This window comes from Hemicordylus capensis, chromosome 3, assembly GCF_027244095.1.
Source record: "Hemicordylus capensis ecotype Gifberg chromosome 3, rHemCap1.1.pri, whole genome shotgun sequence".
Classification (NCBI taxonomy): Eukaryota; Metazoa; Chordata; class Lepidosauria; order Squamata; family Cordylidae; genus Hemicordylus; species Hemicordylus capensis.
Genome location: NC_069659.1, coordinates 21,995,942 through 22,018,267, shown reverse-complemented (window position 1 = coordinate 22,018,267; position 22,326 = coordinate 21,995,942). Strand labels below are relative to the sequence as shown.

The 22,326-nt window shown below is 48.1% G+C and overlaps 1 protein-coding gene across 2 annotated transcripts in view; it reads left to right on the top strand.

Moving 5' to 3' along the window:
* The window catches only part of MAML2 (mastermind like transcriptional coactivator 2), a 232,553-nt gene extending 213,094 nt beyond the window's left edge, over window positions 1-19,459 (top strand). Inside the window, exons 3-5 of one of the 2 annotated variants that reach the window (XM_053311527.1) lie at window positions 4,737-4,925; window positions 9,598-9,709; window positions 16,186-19,459. In XM_053311527.1, the coding sequence (XP_053167502.1) occupies window positions 4,737-4,925; window positions 9,598-9,709; window positions 16,186-17,162 (1,278 nt within the window). In that variant the 3' untranslated portion in view covers window positions 17,163-19,459. The remainder of the gene's footprint in view (window positions 1-4,736; window positions 4,926-9,597; window positions 9,710-16,185) is intronic. The other variant, XM_053311528.1, reaches the window with a different exon arrangement.
* Window positions 19,460-22,326: the final 2,867 nt, after the last annotated feature.

Genomic DNA, 22,326 nt, shown 5'->3' with positions numbered 1-22,326 from the left:
AGAGTGCCTTCTTCTGCATGATCCCCACTGCACATTAAGGTCACCTGAGGAGGTCCATCTTCAGTTACCACCAGCACGTCTGGCGGTGACTCAGAGGCGGGCCTCCTCTGTAGCTGCTCCTGGGCTGTGGAATGCTCTCCCGGCAGAAATCCGTGATCTGAGTTTATTATTGGCCTTCAGGAGAGAGCCTTTAAGACCTATCTGTTTGGTCTGGCCTTCCAGGGTTTTTAAACTGTTTTTACACTGTAAAGGTTTGGCCTGGTTTTCCAGGGGTTTAGAAAAGGTTTTAATAATGGTTTTATGTTGTTTTTACAGTTTTTGATTTTAATAGTTAATTGATTTTAGTTTTGTTTTAATGTAAACTGCCCTGAACCATTTTTGAAAGGGCGGCATAGAAATCAGATAGATAGACAGACAGATAGATAGATACAGTAGATAGATAGATAGATAGATAGATGCTTCTCCCAAAGAATCTTGGGAGTTGGAGTTCAGTGTGATATGGTTTCCTTGTGCTTTGCAGAAATAGTTCCCAGGTTTCCTGGGAAGAGAGAATGGCTGTCAAACCAGCTGTAGGGTGGATATGTCCTTGGAATACAACTCTACTGTAAGTTTAAGCAAATTGTATAATATGGAGGGTGGTGGGGTGGCAATTTCATTACTGCCTCCAAACGTACATTTCTTGCAGGTAAGAATCAATGCTTCAGAATGTGCCACATTGGTCCAGAAAAAGTTACAAGACATCTGCTTATAGAAGAACCCCAAGTCTGTTTCCTTAACATTGTGGACATTTTTTAAAAGGCAACACTGTTTGTTCACAAACAATCTATAGCCCAGACAGGAAATACGGCAGACTGCCTGGGCAGGAGGCTGCACTGAGCACGTGCAGGAACGAACAAGACACTGCATAATGATTAATCACTGTCAGCCTTTGTTCTCGTTAAAAGACTTAATTGTTGGACAGGGCTGGTAATGGTGCCCTTTTTCGTCGTCTGTTGCCACACGATTATGAGAGCCGAGGAAGGACGGGACTCTCTCTGGGCTTTTGATTAAGAAGCCGGATTCGACGCATCGTTAACTGCGCCTGCTAGTGGCCACACTGAGTCACTGCAGTGCTTCTGATCAGTAGGAGTGGAGTTGGTTGTTCTATTTTTAAGCAGTGGGGTGCACAACTTGAGTGTGTACCTGGGCAAGAGGTGACGTTGACCAAAGCTAGGAGGGCTGGAAGTAAATACCATGCAAAGCACACCATGCCAAATTATTGCTGGGAAATATAAAGTGCTGTGCCTTGTGCAGCATGCCAATTTTTTTGTCATTGTCTAGCAGAATACCATCCTGGTATTCAGTACCAGGACTGTACTGTACTAGTGGAGGCGATCTGGTCTGGTGATAGCAAGCATGACTTGTCCCCTTTGCTAAGCAGAGTCTGCCCTGGTTTGTGTTTGAATGGGGGACTACATATGAGCACTGTATGATATTAGCAGGTGGGGCCACTCTGGAAAGAACACCTCTGTGCTTGCATACAGAAGGTTCCAAGTTCCCTCCCTGGCATCTCCAGATAGGGCTGAGACTCCTGCCTGCAACCTTGGAGAAGCTGCTGCCAGTCTGCGTAGACAATACTGAGCTAGACGACTCGATATAAGGCAGCTTCCTATGCTCCTTTGTTCCTAACTGGCAGCAGTTCTCCAAGATCTCAGGTGGGGGGGTCCTCTCTAGGGCGCTTTCCAGATTACATGCTGCTCAGCTGTAGTTTACTTCGGCTTGGCAGGATTGTCTTGACACCGTAAATAAAGGGTGTTGTGCAAAGCCACCAGCAGGGGGAGCAGTCTTTTCTAGCTTGTGCGAACCTCCGACAATGGGAAAATACAGCTTTTTGCTTCTTTTTTTTACAACATCTTAGTACTGTAACACAAAGATAAAATCCCAAAGGCGGCATCGGAAATGTGAATGGCACCTTGTTGACCGTGCAGGGACTGCGATGTCAAAACACGGTCAGGATGGAAGCACACTTAACAGACACGTAGTGGCACAGTTTTAGTGTGTAATCTGGAAAGCACCTAGCCCTGCTACCAGAGAGTCCCTTTAACAGGAGGAGCTGGGCAGTGGACCAGGCACGTCATGCATTCAAATTATATTCTCTACAGAGTGTGTCAGCAATGCTAGGCTAAACCCCAGAAGCCAGACAGGGCTGGGACTCCCAGCCGTACTCTCATGCAGTACTCAGGAGGACTCCTATGCAGTAGGCTTCTGTGCCCTTCCCCGCAATTTGCCTCCTGGTCTTCTGGTAGTTGGTCTTGTGGCAGCAAGCAGGAATTGTCCCCTTTGCTAAGCAGGGCCCACCCTGGTTGCATTTGAATAGGAGACTACATGTGAGCACTGTAAGATATTCCCCTTAGGGGATGGGGCTGCTCTGGGAAGAGCACCCACATTCTTGCATGCAGAAGGTTCCAAGATCCCTCCCTGGCATCTCCAAGATAGGGTCAAGAGAGACTCCTGCCTGCAACTTTGGAGACAATACTGAGGTAGATAGACCGAGGGTCTGACTCGGTAGAAAGCAGGTTGCTATGTTCCTATGTTCCAGAGCACATTTCGCATACAGAAGGTCCTAGGTTCAATCCTAGGTTTGAACAGTGATGCATCTCTCCCTGATGCATCTCGGATAGCAGAGCTGGGAAGGACCCTGCATGAGACCTTGGCAGGGATCTAGCAGAGGGTTAGATGAACCAGTCATCCTCTGTATACAATAACAGTTCAAGGTCATCATTCTGGGAGTATCTTCCAGGAGGCAGAATTCTAGGGTCATCAGACCCAGGATCAAATCATCTTTGTTCCTAGGTGCTCCTGGAAGTTGTACCTATACACAAAGGCTGGGGCTGTCTGGACCATACCTAGACCTAAAATCACATGTGTGTTTGTCTAGTTGGGGGCTTAACTTCTCTCACAAGTAGCAGCTGTGTGGGGCAATGATTTAGATAGGGACTGCAACACAGAGGTTAACTCTTTACTTCTGTGTCATTTTCCACTGAAAATCATCCTCCTCCAGTTGCTAGCTAAGCATGCAAGTGCTACTGCAGTAAATGGCACTTCAGGGGAGTGGTTTTCAGTGGCACAACACAGAAACGAAATATTAAACACCCCCTTGCTCTGTGCTGCTATCCTGACCCAAATCACATCCTGTGGAGTTGCTACTTTGTAGTGTGAAATATTGGACCCTAACGATGCGATGTGTTTAATATCACATCTGGTTTCATCCAAAGTATTGGCTGAGTCTGACCCAGGACTTGCGGAAAGAGAATTTTGCAAGGAATTGTTTGGTTCTTGCACCCCAACAACAAAGTCAGGGCCCTTTCCCCCTACTCCAAGCCCACCAACATTTAACCCGAAAGTTCTCAACTGAGAATTTTCGGTTCAGCCTTATTAAGGACTTAGCAATTCTGGGTACAGGCTTAACTTAATGTAGGTATTTGTACATTTATTTATTTTATTATTTATTTAACATCTTTTTATACCGCCCAAAACTTACATCTCTGGGTGGTTTAGATGTTGCCTCTGAAAACATTTAGATGTTGCTTATGAAAACCAAAAAGACCCTCAAGTGTGGAATATGTGGAATATCTCTACTTCTTACAACTTAAAACCATCTTTTCTCTTCATTGTGAGTGAAACTGTGGACAACTTTTTATTTATTATTATTATTCACTAACATACAGAGCAAGGATGCAGTGGTTCAGCAAGAGAGCAGCCTAACAGAACTTCCCAACTAACTTCATTGGTCTAGGGGCGAAGTGGTAATTTTGGGTGCCCTCCCTTGCCTCGGGAAGCTCTCTGTGCCACCAAACAAATATGTCCCCAAGGGCTGACAACCCTCAGGGACAAATTTTCAATTGGCACAGAGGACTTTCTGGAGAAGGGGAGGCCATCCAAAATTGCTGCTTCCCCACTGTACCAGGGCAGTTAGTTGGGAAATTTTGTTTGGCTGCTCTATTGCTGCACTGGTGCATCCTTGCTCTGTATGTCAGCCAGTTTCTTGGTCACACTAAAGTGTGATGGAATTTTGAAAGAGTAGGGAGGGATGTTGTGAACTGGCTTTAAAATCTATCTATGGAGAGAGAGAGAAGATTCAAAGAGCAGGCAAATGGGTCACCCCCACGCAACGAAGCACTGAATATTCGAAAAAGTGCAAACTACACTAACTGTATGGTGGCGTTTGTCAATGCAATTGTTGTTTTATTTGTTATGGCAGCTTCTTGAAAAGTTCCCAGGGCAGCCCAATAGCTTCCATAAGCTCCTCTTTGACCATCAAAGGTTTTGACTGCAACCACAGGGTAGCCTGTAATTTTTCCAGAACACACTTCTGTTCAATTTCCTCTGCCAAGTTTCTTCAGCAATCTTCTCTTGTCCTCCAGCTTAAGGGGTTCTCCAACTTGGGTCCTCAGATGTTGTTGGACTAAAATTCCCATCGCCCCCTGTCAAAGGCAACTGTGGCAAGGGATGATGGGAGTTGTAGTCCAACAACTGGGGACCCAAGTTTGAGAACTCCTGCTGTAGCTTAAGGGAGAAGAACTCACATTCTAATTAGACTTCAGGAGTCTGAGAAGCATGTTTCATGATGGTGTGTATGTGTGTGTCACACACATACAAAGACGTGTGTGTGTGTATACACACATAGACAAAGGCGTGTGTGTGTGGGTGTGTGTGTGTGTTTTTATAAGCTTTTTTTTTTGTTCCATCTTTTTTAGGATCAACACTCCGTCATGGGCCAAAACACAGGCCCCAATCCGAGTTCCAGTACTTGTACAAATCCAAATGCTGGAAGCAGTTACATGAACTCACCCCAGCAAGCTCTGCTGAATCAGCAGCTGAAACAGCAGCTCCTTCTACAGCACCAACAGCAGCAGCAGCAGCAGCAGCAAATACTACCGGAAGCAGTAAATTTTTCAATTTCCTATTCTATTAAACTACTATTATTACTACTGCTACTACTACCACTATTTATAAAGGTCGATCACACAACCAATAGTCCCGGGGTTGCGGAGAGGTGCGGGGAAAGGCAGGAGCATATCCTTCTAGCTGTGCCAAATGGCCACACGATCGCTGCTACCTACAGCGAGCAGTGCAATGAAAGAGAGGCTGGGGGACTGCCACCCAGCCTCCAGATATACCACAATGCACCATGCCAGCAGCGCAGTCATTGTGGCCATTCTAGAAGCTGGGACGCTCCTTCCCCCGGCCTCTATGGTAGGACAGGTTGCTGGCAGTCCATGCTGCCACACAGCCAGGGAGTGGGGCAGGCCTGCTCTTGTCCAGGTAGAGCTGGTCATGAGAATGTCCTCATATGCTGCTTTTCAGCAGTTCTCAACACGGATTGCACAGAATGATAAATGATGGGTCGCTGTCCCCAAAGGGCTCACAGTCTTGAAAGAGACATAAGACAGACACCAGCAACAGCCACTGGAGGAATGCTGTGCTGGGCTTGGAGAGGGCCAGTTACCTTCCTTACTAAACATAAGAGAATCGCCACTTTTTTAAGTGGCTCTGTACAGGGGTGGTGGAGCAGGGATTCCATCACTGACCGGAGTGGGCCGAGAGGTTTACTGTATTTACCCGAATAGAAGGCGACTCTGAATTTAAGACAACCCCCTTCAAATATAGAGATAAAATGCAGGTTGTGCCTGTATTTACCCCAAAGGTAGAGGACTCGGAATTTAAGACAACCACCCAGTTTCTAGCATCAAAGAACTTGGAAACAACCTAGTCGGATTCAGGTAAATGCAGTATATGGGAGCAGCTGGTCCCCAGGTGTTCAGGGCGTTAAAGATAATAATGAGCACTTTAGATTGGATGTGGAAATGGGAGCACACAGATCATTGTCCCCTTGTGCAGAGTCAGACCACTGGTCCATCTAGCTCAATATTATCTTCTTGGGCTGCTATCCGGGATCTAATCTTTGGGTCGGCCTTTCCCAACTGCCTGAGATCCTTTGAACTGGAGATGCTGGCATAGTCAGCACTAGGGAAGTGCCCCACCCCAGGCAAGTAGCTCACCCCAATCACTTGCCTGGATTTCTGGATCCATGGGCTGACATCTAGACAAACGCTGTTCTAGTGCAATGCAGAGCAAAGACAACCAGGCATGGTCACGTAGCTGAGGAGAGCTGGTCTTGTGGTAGCAAGCATGACTTGTCCCTTTAGCTAAGCAGGGTCTGCCCTGGCTGCATATGAATGGGAGACTAGAAGTGTGAGCACTGTAAGATCTTCCCTTGAGGGGATGGAGCCACTCTGGGAAGAGCAGAAGGCTTCAAGTTCCCACCCTGGCTTCTCCAAGATAGGGCTGAGAAAGATTCCTGCCTGCAATCTTAGAGAAGACAATACTGAGCTAGATAGATCAATGGTCTGGCTCCGTATGTGGCAGCTTCCTATGTCCCTATGCTCAGATTTGGACAGTCTCTTGCACTCGTGGTCTCTTTGTGAGAGTGCTTTGCTTGCACAACTAGGATAGCTTTGCCTCATTCTGCGCAACATTTATTTGTTTGTTTGTTTATTACATTTCTATACCGCCCCACCCAAAGGCTCTGGACTGAGAAAGAGGTTTCACAGCAGGTGGCATGGCACATCCTGTTGCACTGGTGCAAGACGAGTGTGGGATGCAATGCCCCCTACTGTGTGGAACTAGCTAATGCAAGCTCCTTGCACTAGTGCAACATATTTGCACTAGCAGAGCGTTTATCTGGATGTCAGCCATTGCCCTCATGAGCTAGACATTAAAATCAGGCTGTTGCCCCAAGTGTGCTTACTTGAATGGGAAAACACCAACACCAATATGACTTCATAAAAAATATGTTCAGGGTGAGAGCATTAGGGTAAAATGTGTTATTTCTCTTACATGTGGAACAAAGCTTCTCTCCTCTTTCCAAATGCACTTTGCCCCTTCTGTGAAACCCCTACATAGCCCAGTGGAAGAGCATCTTCATGCTTGCATCCAGAAGGTCCCAGGTTCACTCCCCAGCATCTCCAGATAAGGTTGGGATGGACTCCTTCCTAAAACCCTGGAGAGCCGCTGCCAGTCAGTGTAGACAGTACTGAGCTAGGTGAACCAGTGGTCTGACTCAGTATAAGGCAGCTTCCTGTGTGTGTTTTGCCACTGACTGATGGTCCCTCTCCCATTTCCCGCCCTGTGACATGATTCTGTGTAATGGTGCAAGCTAACAGCATGTCACATGTCTGCAGATGGAGGCTGGGAGGTTTGGACTTCCAGCCACAAGGCAACAGGGCAGCTGAACTGTTGGCAAGCAGGGAGCAAAAGTTCCAATTCCTTCCTCAGCAGATGCTGGCAATGCACAGAGACCACCCGTGAGTAGGGTCTGCATACCTTCAGGTGACACTCTCTTTGCCCATGGGGGGGGGCTCCGTTCTTAGGACTGCAGAGCTGGACAGAAAACCCCCTTCTAGGAAAAGCAAATGCATTTTGACACTTCGTGGAGAAGGGAAAGCAGAAGGCTACTCCACAACTTTCAAAAAATTAAAACATTAGCCAATTCATGTTGGCAACTCCCCCCGCCCCTTGGGGGATTATGCATGTTTTTGTGGAAGCGGGGTTTGCCATCTGTATTAATAGCAGGCGCAGGGCTTAATGGCGGAGAGACCTAAAGTGCTGGATTGAAATGTCACCTCTGTCGTGAATTTGTTAGGTTGGCTTTGGCAAGCCGCTTCATCTTTTTAGCCACTCCAATTGTGATATGGAGTTAATCATAACAACAGCAGTGGGGGGCCTACCTTACAGGATTGTTGTAAATATAGTAGAGGAGCCAGTGGGGAAGAGCGGTGTGGGGGTCAGTACCATCTAGGAGGATGAATGCTCATTGTGATTTTTGATAAGGTCTACACCAGGGTTTCTTAACCTTGGGCCCCCAGATGTTGATGGACTACAACTCCCATCATCCCCAGCAATGTCCATTGTGGCTGGGGATGATGGGAGTTGTAGTCCATCAACATCTGGGGCCCAAGGTTAAGAAACCCTGGTCTACACTCCTAGTGCTGGAAAACAGGTGATAGCATTGCAGTACTTTCAGCGAAAAACACAAAAACTACTATATTTTATCTTTGTTATCAGAGGAATGGGAATTATAATTGGCAGGAATATCCTCTAAGTATTACTCCACTCCCAGCAGGGTTCCATTCCCTGCTGCGATTGTGGATACAGAAACCAAGATTATCGAGTCATTGGGGCTATGGGATGGGCGGGGTTAGGTTCCCAGTCATTGGGGAAATCATCCAAAATAGGCCAAATTTGGGGCGGGGCTGGGGGGGTGCGGGGGAAAGTTGACTACTATGCTTCGCTAGTCCCCTTGAGTTCAGCAGTGCCCTGAATGGCCAAAAATCCAGTGAAAATCGCAGATTTAATTTTTTTTTTTAATGGAGCCATTTTGGGGCTCCCAAACACAAAATGGCGGCCGGAAATGACCTCCGAGGTCATTTCCAGCCATCCCCAACCCATGGATATGCAGAATTAGCCCTTTATTTTCTTATTGCCTCCCACATATGCCAAGGCCGTTAATTACCCCACCGCGGAGACATGAATTCACGGATGCAGAGTCCGCAAATATTGAGGCTCTGCTGCATATAAATGCAGGAAACGCTGCCTGACATACTGTGCAATGCTTCCTCCACCTCAGGATCATAGGAAGCTGCTTTAGACCAAGTCAGACCATTGGTCCATTTAGCTCAGTACTGTCTACATTGACTGGCAGTGGCTCTCCAAGGTTCCAGGCAGGAGATTCTCCTGGACCTACCTGGAGATGCTGCCAAGGAGTGAACCTGGGACCTTTTGCATGCAAAGCAGATGCTCTACCACTGAGTTACAGCCCCATCCCTTAAGGAGAATATATTATAGCAGATGGCACTCACATTTAGTAACCCATTCAGATGCAAACCAGGTTGGACCCTGCTTAGGAAAGGGGATAATTTGTGCTCACAACCGCAAGACCAGCTCTCTTCCCCCAAGCCTTGTAGCAGAGTTCTGGTGCAATTGTGCAAAAGTGTTATTTGTGCAAATGCAAGAATTGTGCAAAGCAGTTGCGTGATACACAGCTGTTGGAAATAATGGCCTTGAATCATTCAATGACACTTGCGCAATTCTTGCATTTGTGCACAGAGCACTGTTGCGCTCCACTACGAGGCTGAGAAAGCATTACACAGTCTGTCTGCCACCGTACATGTAACAATTACGTGAATTCTGGAATACTCTAAAAGCACTGTGTTAAGGGCTAAGCATTATTCTTCTGTGCAAGGCACCTTGATTAGGTCGTATTTTCTTCGTGCTTTTTTGAAGGCGAACATCAAATCTGCATCATATTTGTGCTGAACCCAAAACTGTTTCTGATACCCACGTGGCACATTATGGGAGATGTGAGGTCACACACTAGAAAGATCCAACAAATTTCTTGTTACAGCATTGAAATGGTGTCATAAGTATCTCCTCAGGCAAAATGCCCTTGTGTGTGGTGGGCTTGTTTGGATTAGGTTTCTTTAGACTGACCCCAATGATGTCCTCAGTACGCAAAATCAAAAGTAATCTAGTTTTCTTTTTGCTCTAATCCCGTAGGAGAAAATAACTCCTCAAGATCAATTGAACAGACATCTGACGAGACCGCCGCCAGATTACAAGGACCAAAGAAGAAACCAGGTCAACATGCAGCAAGCACACCAGTATTCAGGTAAGCACCCTTGGCCAGAGATCAATCATTTATTTATTTAGATTTATATCCCACTTAGATATAGGGTAGGGTACAGTAGGACCCCCATATTCACAGACTCATCATCCATGGTTTTGCATATCCATGGCTGAGTGATTCACACAGACCTTTGCGTATGTAATGAAAACCAGCAAAAAAAGGGGCTAACTCCATGTATCTGTGGGTCGGAGGCAGCTGGAACTGACCATGGTCATTTCCAGCCACCATTTTGGGAATCGGAGCCATTTTGTGGCTTGTTTACGTGGAAAACATCGTGAAAAATCATAGGGGGAAACTAAAAAATGGACTAATTTTGATGGGGAGCGGCATTGCTGGATCAGCAGAGGCCCACAGAGCATGGTAGGGCACTTAATTTTGCCTTTTAAAACCTATTTTCCTCTGTTTTTCACTAATTTTCGGAGCTCCAGGAACCTAACCCCCATGATCCCGTTGCCCCAATAACCCCAGTATTTGCGGTTTCCATATCCGCGGTAGTAGCGGAGAGCGGAACCCCTGCGAATACTGAGGTTCTCCTGTATTTAGATGTATACTCTCACTATGGCCAGGGCAGCAGCAGCAATTCAGCTGTATAAGAGGGAAGGAGCGAAATCTCTCTCTAGTATGCTGCTAGCACTCCAGGAAGAAATGCCCTTGCTGCGAAATCTAGTTCAGCTGGCTTGGAAAATAAGCCAGCCTATTTCTGAATTTGGCTTATCTTCTGAGCCAATCTGATGGGCAGATGTTGCATCACTAGTAATATGCAGAGCAGTCTTTTTTTCTGCCCCTGCAACTTGGCCAGAGAGGAAAGTGCCTCTGTGCATCGGCATCCCTCTTTCCACCACTGAGTCATCCCAGCCATTCCCTGCACCATGTGGGATTAGAGGGCCCAGCTTTACAGGCCGGCTGGAGCTCTAGCAATATTCCTCCCCACAAATGAATCATTGATTATAGGTGGCATGCCGCCTCCCACCACTGTTTCTGCATCTATGCTTTCAAAATGATTTCCATGGACACACACTGTTGCATGGAAACAGAAAACCTATGGGTACTTGGCAGGAAATATCCAAGGGCAAGATAGCTGGGAAGGGGCCCCAGTGGTAGAGCATGTGCTGTGCCTGCGTAAGCTCCAAGATTCAGTCCTTGGCATCTCCCATTAAAGCAGGCCTGCTCAACTTGGGCCCCCCCCCCATTGTTTTTGGACTACAACTCCCATAATTCCCAGCCACAGTGGCCAATAGCCAGGGATTATGGGAGTTGTAGGCCAACATCTGCAGGAGGGCCAAAGTTGATCAGCCCTGCATTAAAGCATCTGAAGGCTGGGATAGACTCCTTCCTGTGTCTTTGGATTTCTCCTGCCAGTCAGAATGGGCTGCGTTGTACTCGATCCAGCCAATGACCTGGCTACCATTGCCACTTCTCATCCCAAAGAGAGACCTTTAAATTGCTCCCTCCTGTTGGCTCTCCGGTCCTGCTTTCCTGCCCGCCCGCCCTTGCTCAGGCAGATCCCTCGCTCAGTGGTGGAGTATCTGCTTTGCATGCAGAAGGTCCAGCTTCACTGACAATTCCAGGCAGGGCTGGGAAAGACTCCTGCCTGAAATCCACTGCCAGCAACTACTGCTCGATGGGCTGATTCAGTGTAGGAACCTAGGAAGCTGCCTCATTCATTCATTCATTCATTCATTCGATTTCTATACCGCTCTTCCAAAAATGGTTCAGGGTGGTTAACACAGAGAAATAATAAACAAATAAGATGGATCCCTGTCCCCAAAGGGCTCACAGTCTAAAAAGAAACACGAGACCGACACCAGCAACAGTCACTGGAGGTACTGTGCTAGGGGTGGATAGGGCCAGTTACTCTCTCCCTGCCAAATAAAAGAGAATCAGCACATTAAAAGGTGTCTCTTTGCCAAGTTAGCAGGGAATCAGGGCTCAGGGCTGCTCAACTTCGGCCCTCCTGCAGATGTTGTCCTTCAGCTCCCATAATCCCTGGCTATTGGCCACTGTGGCTGGGGATCGTGGGAGTTGTAGTCCAGAAACAGCTGGGGGGCCTAAGTTGAGCAGGCCTGGTCTACACTGACTGGCAGCAGCTCTCCAAGGTTTCGGGCAGGAGTCGTTCCCAGCCCTACCTGGAGATGCTGCCAGGGATTAAACCGGGGGGCATTTTGCAGGCAGAGCAGATGCTCTACCCACTGAGCTACAGCCCCATCCCCTGCATCCCCACTCCCCCTGTATAAGGCAGCTACTTGCATTCACGGGTCCATCAGGTAGGTCTCCAACTCTGCGGCACATCAGGCAAGGAAGCTTCAAAAATATCGGAGGGAACCGGTGGCGCTCTCAGGTCTGAGTTGGGGTCAAAACCAGAGGTGACTTTTCAAGTACTGGATACAGGGGAGGCAGGAACAGAGCAGAGTGACTCTAGCAATGGACTGAGGTGAAGTCAGGCATGGGAGGGGACAGTTTCAGTATCCCCTTTCCCCATGTGCTTATTTTGCTAGAGACACACGTATTCGCACAACCAGGAGCAGGGGAGGGCAGCCGGGCAGGGGGAAGGCTGCACTAAACTTCACTTCCCCTCAGACCATTCCTCTCCATGGGTGGGGAGCACGGGCCACGCTCCCACACGGTCCCTGCCGCTGCACACATCACGGATCTCCGGAGGCCAGGACAATGCGCCCCGGCCTCCATCTATCCCACAATGCACCTTGCAATGAGCGCGGTGCATTGGGGGAGACCCCCGTGAAACGAGCGCTCTCGGTGCCTGGAAGCAGTCCGAGCGCACACACACAGTTTTGGCGCCAGGGTTAAGGATATGCTCGCTTCCTTAACCTTGGCTAAAAACCGGGCTGAGAAGTAGGGGTTAGGCAGGCAGGCAGTGCCGGGATCCCTGTGGATCCCTGTGGATCCCAGCGCTGCACATGAGCAGCCTAACCCAGGCTGGGCTGCCCTAACCTGGCTTAGGCTGCTCGTGAGAACAGCCTTACACACACCTTGCTTTAGGGACAACACACACGTGCACACACACACACACACACAGAGCCTGCTTTAGAAGCAACCGGTGCAAGCACATGAAACCAAACACTTTTCCTCCACCAGGGCCAGTGTCAGGGGTCAGCAGTGCTGGAGAGAGCTGCCAAGCGCCTGCTGCTGATCCCCAAGACCACCTCCACGCCCATCCCCTGTGTGTGGTGGGGGCAGAGCAACCCTCTCAGCCCTAACCGCCCCCCCCCCGGAAGAAGGGCTGTTGCTAAAGGTCCCCTGAAACCTGGAGCTGGCCCTGCCCACCGGCATCACGTTTCGTTTGGCCCTCAGGAGAAAACGGCACCTGCCCGCAAATATTCCCTAGTACAGAGTTGCCCAAACTCCCCCCCCCACTTTTTTGCAGACCACTTGAGATTTGTTTGCCGTCTCAGCAAACCACTCAATACACTTTTATTTACTCTACAAATCAAAGCATGTGATTGATACATAATAAAACAGTTAGATAGTCAAGAGCAGGGCAAACTACAACCTTTCTGTGGGTTCTGCGACCTTTCTGTGGGCCACCTGGATGGAACTCATAGGAAGCTGCCATCTACTGAGTCAGACCCTTGGTCCATCTAGCTCAGTATCGCCTACACAGACTGGCAGCAGCTTCTCCAAGGTTGCAGGCAGGAGTCTCTCCCAGCCCTGTCTTGGAGATGCTGCCAGGGAGGAAACTTGGAACCTTCTGCATGCAAGCAAGCAGACAGGTGTTCTTCCCAGAGTGGCCCCATCCCCTGAGGGGAATATCTTCCAGTGCTTACGCACGAGGTCTCCCAGTCAAATTACCTGGCTTAGCAAAGGGGACAATTCGTGCTTGCTACCACAGGACCAGGCCACTGGTGGTCCACAGACCACAGTTTGAGAATCTCTTCCCAGAAAATCTGTAAGGGAGGAGAGCTGGTCTTGTGGTAGCAAGCATGACTTGTCCCCTTAGCTAAGCAGGGTCTGCACTGGTTGCATATGAATGGGAGACTAGAAGTGTGAGCACTATAAGATATTTCCCTCATGGGATGGAGCTGCTCTGGGAAGAGCAGAAGGCTCCAAGTTCCCACCCTGGATTCTCCAACATAGGGCTGAGAGAGATTCCTGCCTGCAACCTTGGAGAAGCCGCTGCCAGTCTGTGAAGACAATACTGAGCTAGATAGACCAATGGTCTGACTCAGTATATGGCAGCTTCCTATGTTTCAGTTTCAGTATAACATTTTCCTGCAGTTCATTCCTCTGCAGGAAGCAATGGCTGACAATTCAGAACAAGGATGGACCAGCTCAGTGAGAAAACAGTCTAACAGAACAAACTGCACCAGGGCGGCAACAAAGCCAATTGTCGACACCCTCCCCTTCTTCAAGAAGCCTTCTGAGCCACCCCCAAAATAGGTTCCTGACGGCTGCACAGGCAGCAGGGACATACTTTCAGGTGGCACAGAGGGCTTGCTGGGGAAAGGGAGGGTGTCAAAAATAGCCACTTCCCCGCTGCACTGGTGGAGGTTTTTTTGGAAATCCTGTTTGGCTGCTGTCTCACTGCACCAGTGCATCCTTACTCTGTATGTTAGCCACTGCTAGAGCATTTGCAGGCAAACGCAGAAGAGGTCCCGAAAGTTCTCCCCACAGCATGACCCCATTCCTTGTGTTGATTCTCAGTCCTGGGCATGAATCAGAAATCGATGTATTTGCCAGTACTACTCACTCCTTCTGGTATCTAAGGGTCTGGTTGTGTTGTCTGCCCAGCACTAATTGGAATGCAATTTCTTCTTCCCATCTGGTAGGAATTAGAGTGGCCAAAAAGAAGAAAAGAACCATAAAAGCAACAGGACTAAAAATAGCCACTGATTCAGAGAAAAAAGGAAACTTTGTCTCTGGAGCGAGATAGAAAGCCAGCACCCCGACCACAGTGCCCTTTTAAACAAGTCATGCCATTACCCAAGGGCATAGGGTGTTGGCCCTCTGCATTCGAGTCAGCATTATCCACATTGGCTAGTCTTTAAGGTGCCAGGGCCACAAGATGCTTGGGTGTGTTTGCTGCGATGAACTATCACAGCCACCCCGGCTAGAACACGGTGCGTCTGTCTGGGAGGCTGTTTCGGTCCAGTGACGGGCAAAGTAATTCTGGAAGGGTAAGAATTAGGCCTGGATCCCAGTGACTCATTGTGAACGATCTGTCTGCTGCAGCCACCCTCTAAAGTATTGACTAAGGAGTATAATATACTGAGTACTATGGAAGTGTAACTTTCCCACACGATCGGATGCACACACATGCCCTCCCCTCTGTGTGTGCACAGTAGGCACTCTATGGTCCTTTCCTCGCAATGGCTTCAATAGGGCTGGGACCACCTCCAGCCCCTTGGTGGCCAGAGGGTGGCTGGTGCTGTAATGGGGATCTTCATTCTCCAGCCAGCACAGTACATTCTGGGATAGCTCTTTCCATCCTCGGAGGACCCAGCTTCCCAGATGCTGAAACAACGATTGCCGCTGCATCACTCGTGTGTGCACTGGGCTTTCAGAGCCAAACAAGGGCTCTGCTCCTCTGTCAGGACCAGGGTAAGAGCTCTCCCCCACCCCACAAAACAACCCCCAGATGCTCATGTGAAAGGCCTTAGTGCCTATCCACAAGATGTTATACATATTTAGGGACCATATAGAAAGTCTATCTCAGGGTTTCCCAGTCTTCAGGGAGTAGAGTTGGTGCCGTGGTAGCAAGCATGAATTGTTTCCTTTGATAAGCAGGGTCTGCCTTGGTTTGCCTCTGAATTGATAACTGCATGGGAGTGCTGTGAGATATACCCCATAGCAGGATGGGCCCTCGCCTTTTGTCTGTGGGCTCCCCAGAAGCATCTGGTGGGCCACTATGTGAAACAGGATGCTGGACTAGATGGGCCTTGGGCCTGACCCAGCAGGGCTGTTCTTATGTTCTTGGTGGAAGAGCATCTGCATACTTGCATGCAGAAGGGCCCAGATTCACTCCCTGGCATCTCCAGGAAGGACTGGGATTGAGACTCCTGCCTGAAAGTTTGGAGAGCTGCTGCCAGTCAGTGTATACTGAGCTAGATGGACTGATGGTCTGACTCAGTATATGGCAGCTTCTTGCATTCCTACATTCCTAACCTTGGGTCCCCAGATGTTGAGGAATTACACCTCCTGTCCTCCCCAACCACAATGGCCGGCATGCTTCAAGGGTAGATCTTACTATGAGGAGCATGAGAGGGTCATGTTGCACTCCTCCGGGCAGCTGAAATATGAGGGAATAGGAAGGAAGCCATGATGGGGAGGTAGGTAGAAGGAAGGGTCACAGACAGGACGGGGTCCCCTGGTGGCCAGGGGCTCACAATTCCTGCTACCAGTCCTCCTTGCAACCTTGGAGATGATGGGAGTTGTTGTCCAACCTAGAAAAGGGTGCTCAGTAAAGATTTTTCTCTTCCCCGCTCCCTCTTTCTCTTTTTTAGGAGGACCACCTGCTGTCAGCATCAGCTCCAACCTGTGCTTTCCCAACCCCATTTCAACCTCTAGCATCCCTCCACAGACTTCAAATCTGCTGTCCACAGCTCACGGAACCAGGATGCCTTCTCTTCCAGCAGCCCGCCACATGGGCTGTTACGGGAACATCCCTTGCAGTCAAGCAAGTGCGTACAGCACGACAACATCGGGGGCCAGCCAGGTCGCCCAGCACAGGAACCCCAATCAAATGATCACTGGTCAGAACAACTCCGCTGTGTCCCGGCAGGCCCCACCCGGGCAAGGAAACAACTTACCGATGTTTGAGAGTGGGCCGGGGATCAGCGGGACGCAAGGGAAGCTCAGCTTGACTCAGGGGGGCCCTGCCCAAAGACCTTCCAGTGTTATGGTTGGCTCCAATTCGGCTGCTCCAAACTGGGTCTCCCAAGAAACCGGAGCAAAGCAACAGGAAACACGGAAGGCAGTGGGGTCCCCTTTCCCCACAGCTGGCCCCTATGCCAACCAGCCTCTACAACGCACAGTGGCCCACCAGCCATTTCCCCAGCGTGCCATGGTGCCTCCTAACCAGTTAGCCAATGTCCAGATGAGAACGCCAATGAGCCAAATGAACCAAACTCTAAATGGACAAGTAAGCGGGACACCAAAGGCCATGAGTGCGAGGTCTAACCAGGTACGGGCACAGGCTGTGCCACACTTAAACCCACCTGGGGTGAGCATGACGCCACCAAACCCTTTGCCATCAAACCATTTCCCATCTGGCACCAACCAGACGTCTGCCAGGGCTTACCAAGGGACTGACCATGCCAGCGATCTTGCTTTTGACTTTCTCAACCAGCAAGGAGACAATATGGGCCCAGCGCTCAACAGCGACTCGGACTTCATTGATTCTTTGTTGAAAACAGAGCCTGGTAGCGATGACTGGATGAAGGACATCAACCTGGATGAGATCTTAGGTGGCCATTCGTGAAAGAGAGTCACTGATGATCACAAACTTGTGGTTTGTGGCTTGGGTTTTTTAAAGGCCTGAAAGACATGGTTTCACTCAGCTCTGTTTGCAGAGAATTTTTTTTTTTTTAAAGTTCGTTGACTCTCCGAATGGGTGAAGAGGCTCCTCGGGAATTAGCGGTTTATGGTGAGAAACCAAATAAGAGAGATTGCTATATTCATTTAAGCACACAAAGTCTACTTTCTAAATCTGAAATGTGCAGGCTGATATTTACATCTACTAAATGGAGCAAAAACACAGGAGATGACCATTGCATCAGAAATAGATCTGCTGCACTACTAATAGTTAAACTTTATTTTCCTTCTTCAAATACACACATTGAACAGCAAAATTAAAAATAAACTCTAACAATATCGAGCCTGAGAATACTTAGCACTTTTTCAGGAGCAGTCACTGGGTGTCAGATAATTTTAAACAGCAGCTGGCATCCTGTCTAATGAAGGACCAGTGCAGCAGGTACTTCTGTAGAATTCCAGACTAATGCATCACCAGTGCTTCTGTGTGGGGGGAGGGGGGCAGGGTCTCAGTTACCTCCCCTTCCCCGGAAGCTCTCTTTGTCACCCCAAAAATATATCCCCAAGGGCTGCATAACCATCAAGGACATATTTTTGGGTGGCACAGAGCACTTCTAGGGAAAGTGGAGGTTTTTGGCATTTGCCCCTACCACTAAGCCAGCAATAAAACTGAGTTAATTGAACTTTTCAGAAGCACTGGTGCTTCTCCCATGGCACTGGTCCCTCATTAGTCAGTAGCTCCATACAAGGCAACTTATTCAGTTGTTCCGCTGCAAGCTCAGTTTCTTCCTAGTCATGTGCTTTCTAGGAGAATCAATTCTGGCTGCCAAATTGATACAAGATTTGTGACTTTCAGCCTGAGATTTAACTAGTTAGTTCCAGGAAATATTTCATGCTCCACCTCTCCACCCCAACACAACACTGATGTTACCTCTTCAGATCACCTACCTTCAAAGCATCCTGTCCTGTCCCTTGCCCATCTGTCCTGAGGTCCTGTGTGTGGTTTTTGCCTGCCCTCCCCTTTGCCCAGTTACTCAGGGTTCAGGAATAGGACTGTGCTTTCTGGGCAATGGCATCCCATTGTCCTCCCCTCCTGCTCCCTCCAGATGATATCACTGGCTGACATCCTGACTAATGAAGCAAGGATGCAGCATCCACTCCCCATGACCATTCACTCCACTCAGCAGTAGAACACGTGGGAGCAGACGGGGGAGGAATTTCCTCATTTTCTGTGCCTCCAGAAGTGCTCTGTGTCTTCCAGATATATATCCCAGAGGGTTACATGACCCTCAGGGCCATATATCTAGAAGGCACATAGCACTTCTGGCGGCAAAGAAAATGAGCAATGGTCGCTCCCTCCTCACCATGCCCACACGCCCTATTACTGGGGAATCATTTTGCTGCATCCTCACTTTGTTAGCATGTCAACCACAGTCGGTATTTTGGCAATAGGGAGGATCAGTGCCACACACGAGGTCTCCGAGAGGATAGGTACACCATGGTGGCTTAATTTTTCAAGACACACTTCAGCCCCTCTGGCAAGACACTAATTTGAGAATCCTTTAGTTATTCAGAAGAGTAAGGTGTCTTTTAAAACCTTGATGCACAGGATCATGATAGACAAAATCCTATCATTACCGCTGGAGTGTACTTCTGACAACTCCCCTGCATTTGCCACTGACATGAACCAGAGTTGTGCTGGAACTTGCACATTTGATGTTCATTTTAGAGCTGCATGGAGCAGTCACCAGCTGATTGCACCTTTGTGACCAAAACATGGAAAAGGTTATTTCTCCACATTTTTTAAAGAAAGCAAAATTTGCATCTTTTATAAGGTTCTATATCTCCTTCGTATCATTACAATAAAGTGCACTACCCTTATATTTTGCAATGCATTGTGGAGTCAGGAGCTCTTCTCAGTATTGGGTTGTAAATATATAGAAAAGTTTTTGTAAACTTTTGTACAAAACAAATGTAATATTTTGGTAGGAATACTGAAATCATATTCTTTGGGTTATATTTATACACTGTGTGAAATAAAAATGTACTGTCCAAACTTTGTATTTTATACAGAAAAGGAGAAAAATGCTTACCTTTTGTATCTTAATATACAACTGTGTTTTTGGTATAATATGATTGTTTTATTTTCATTGTGAGACTTAAGTGTTGGCTTATAGGGAGTCAGGAGGAGAATCTCAAATAAAATACTGAGAGCCTGATATATGGCTTCGTACTGAAATTTTACATGCTGGTTCTGCAAATTACTTCAGTGCATAGTTTGTTGTAAGAAAGCAAATCAGACCCTGGCAATGGATTGGTATTTTTGCAAGTTTAAACTTAGGGATTGCCTCTTAATAGGTTTGCATTGTGTTGCTTTTCCAGACCATCTTTGCATCTCACCACCTATTCTTTTAACTGTAGCTGAATCAGGGCTTCTTTGCATGGTCAGTTATGATAGGATAACTATTGGCCAGCTCTCTGGCCCAATCTGACCCTTCCAAGCGTTGCACAGAGTGCAGGGCAAAGAGAGAGGGCTGCCCTCCTCCTTACACTTCCTGCAAGCTTGCTAAAAGCGTGAGGAGAGAAGGGGAGGCTGGTGGCAACCTTCCCTCCTCCCTGCCCCCACCCCCCCACATGACTTTTGAAGCTTGCAAGTGTTGGTTTTGAAAGGACTGGCCGGGCAAGGCGGCAACTGTCACCCTGCCTCAGGAGCTGGAATACCTTGGGCCAACCAATACACTTGTGTGTGTGCACACACTTGTAGGATGCCCTCCCTGCTAACTGTGCAAAGAGGCATCTTTTAAAGTGGCAATCCTCTGTCTTCTCTTTGAGTAAATATGGTGCATAGGACTCTCAGCAGAATGAATGTGCCTAGGACAGGCAGAGCCTGCCATCTCTTCCCCTGGAACATAGGAAGCTGCCATATACTGAGTCAGACCATTGGTCTATCTAGCTCAGTATTGTCTTCACAGACTGGCAGCGGCTTCTCCAGGGTTGCAGGCAGGAATCTCTCTCAGCCCTATCTTAGAGAAGCCAAGGAGGGAACTTGAAACCGGCTCCATCCCTTAGGGGGAATCTCTTACAGTGCTCACACTTCTAGTCTCCCTTTCATATGCAACCAGGGTGGACCCTGCTTAGCTAAGGGGACAAGTCATGCTTGCTACCACAAGACCAGCTCTCCTCTCCCTGACCACCAACATATACAAAACAGAGTCTGCCCTGGTTTGCATTTGCATAGGAGACTGTGTGAGCACTGCAAGATATTCCCCTTAGGAGATGGGGCCGCTTTGGGAAGAGCACCTGGGACTTTTACACACAGCAGGCTTTACCACAAGTTTATGAGGAGGCTTTACTGTAAACACAAAGTTGTCTCAAAAAACCCGAGAGAAATAGTGGCTTTTTTTAACCCTGGATATAAATCGGGCTACACTCTTAACGCACAGTGAAGAACCCGAATTGTGTGTGAACTGCTCCCCGATGACTTGCAGGGACTTCAGGGTAAATCTGGCCAATATGTGAACGCACCCTCTCCGTTCCGGGAGAGACGCAAGTTAAAGAGCTTTAAAAGCCCCATGTGAAAAACTTGCAGTACGCTTGCATGCAGAACTTTCCAATTTCCCTCCCTGGCATCTCCAAAATAGGGCGGAGAGAGAGAGAGAGAGAGAGAGACGCCTGCCTTCAACTTTGGAGAAGCCGCTGCCAGTCTATGTAGATGATACTGAGCTAGATAGACCAATGATCTGACTCCATATAAGACAGCTTCCTATGTTCCAAATACAATCAGTGTATCCACTTCCAAATGTCTTGAAAGGGTTATGGAAAGAGCCCTGAATTTGCACAGTTGTAGTTGCCTACAACTAGGTCAGCCTAGAGGAGCAACATCAGTGGCCCGCCAAATATTTGGAATATGGGCCACCTCCAGCATCACTCCAGCATCACTGCCCAGGGAGGACCATTACGACGACAGTAGGCTGCGCTTCATGTCAGCCACTGTCTCAGAGCGTGAGTCTATCACAGATGGCTTTGGTGCATTCCACACATGGCTCCCCATGAAACGTCCGATCCTAGTAATTGTGTTCTCTGTGCATGCATTGAAATGTGTGGGGCTCTGGACCAGATCAAAGAGCATTACTATTAATTGAACAACGTAACAGTGCATTGTGTGAATCTGCTTCTTCAGCCCAGTAGCTTGAGCCCAACTGGCATAATGATGCCTTTCGACAACGGTTATGTGGCAAAGTCACTACAAATAGGCTTTAAAAAATAAATAAATCAGATTTTGCTGCAGGGACCAGTCATGTGAACGTTCTGAGATGTATTCAACTCCTGGCTCAGCATGCCCTGGAATAACCTTCAAAATGTAATCACACTGCTTTAAAAAAAAAAAAAAGACTGATTTGACTCTTAGTGTCTTGAATACTTCAGTGACTTTTAGTCTCACCAGATGCTAGGGGATTTCCTGGATAGTTCAACATTTGTCCCCAGTTTCTCACAACATGCATGAGTCATAGACAAACTGTCAAGAGCTGGATTCTGGCATCACTTTGGAATATGCTCGGTCTGCCGAAATGTTGCTTCTGTCTGGTTCACCCAACTGTAAAATGAGTGGTTGATTCATAGGGTTGCACCTCTCAGAGGTATGGCTGGACTAGATATTCTTTCCCAGAGCAGTGGAGTACTTAGTACTCCCAGTTTCACCAGGACTAGTGTTTGGTGGTGAAGGCAAAACCTTGGAAGCAACAGGACAGACACTGTGATAGTTCCTGTGTAGATCAGTCCTTGCTGATTAAAAGAAGACAACATCCCAGTATTTTATGAATCAAGCCCTTGACACATCAAACTCCTTGGAAGAAGGATTGAATAATGAGTTTAAACAGAATATCCCAAGTAACAGTATTTTGATTGACATGCTTCAGTTGGGGCTGGCTTTAGGAGTGTGTGAGAAACCACCTAATGGGGCAGCAGGGAAATGACCTGACTAGCAAGCCAGAGGTTGCTGGTTCAAATCCCCGCTGGTATGTTTCCCTATGGGAAACACCTATATCAGGCGGCAGTGATATAGGAAGATGCTGAAAGGCATCATCTCGTACTGCGCGGGAGATGGCAATGGT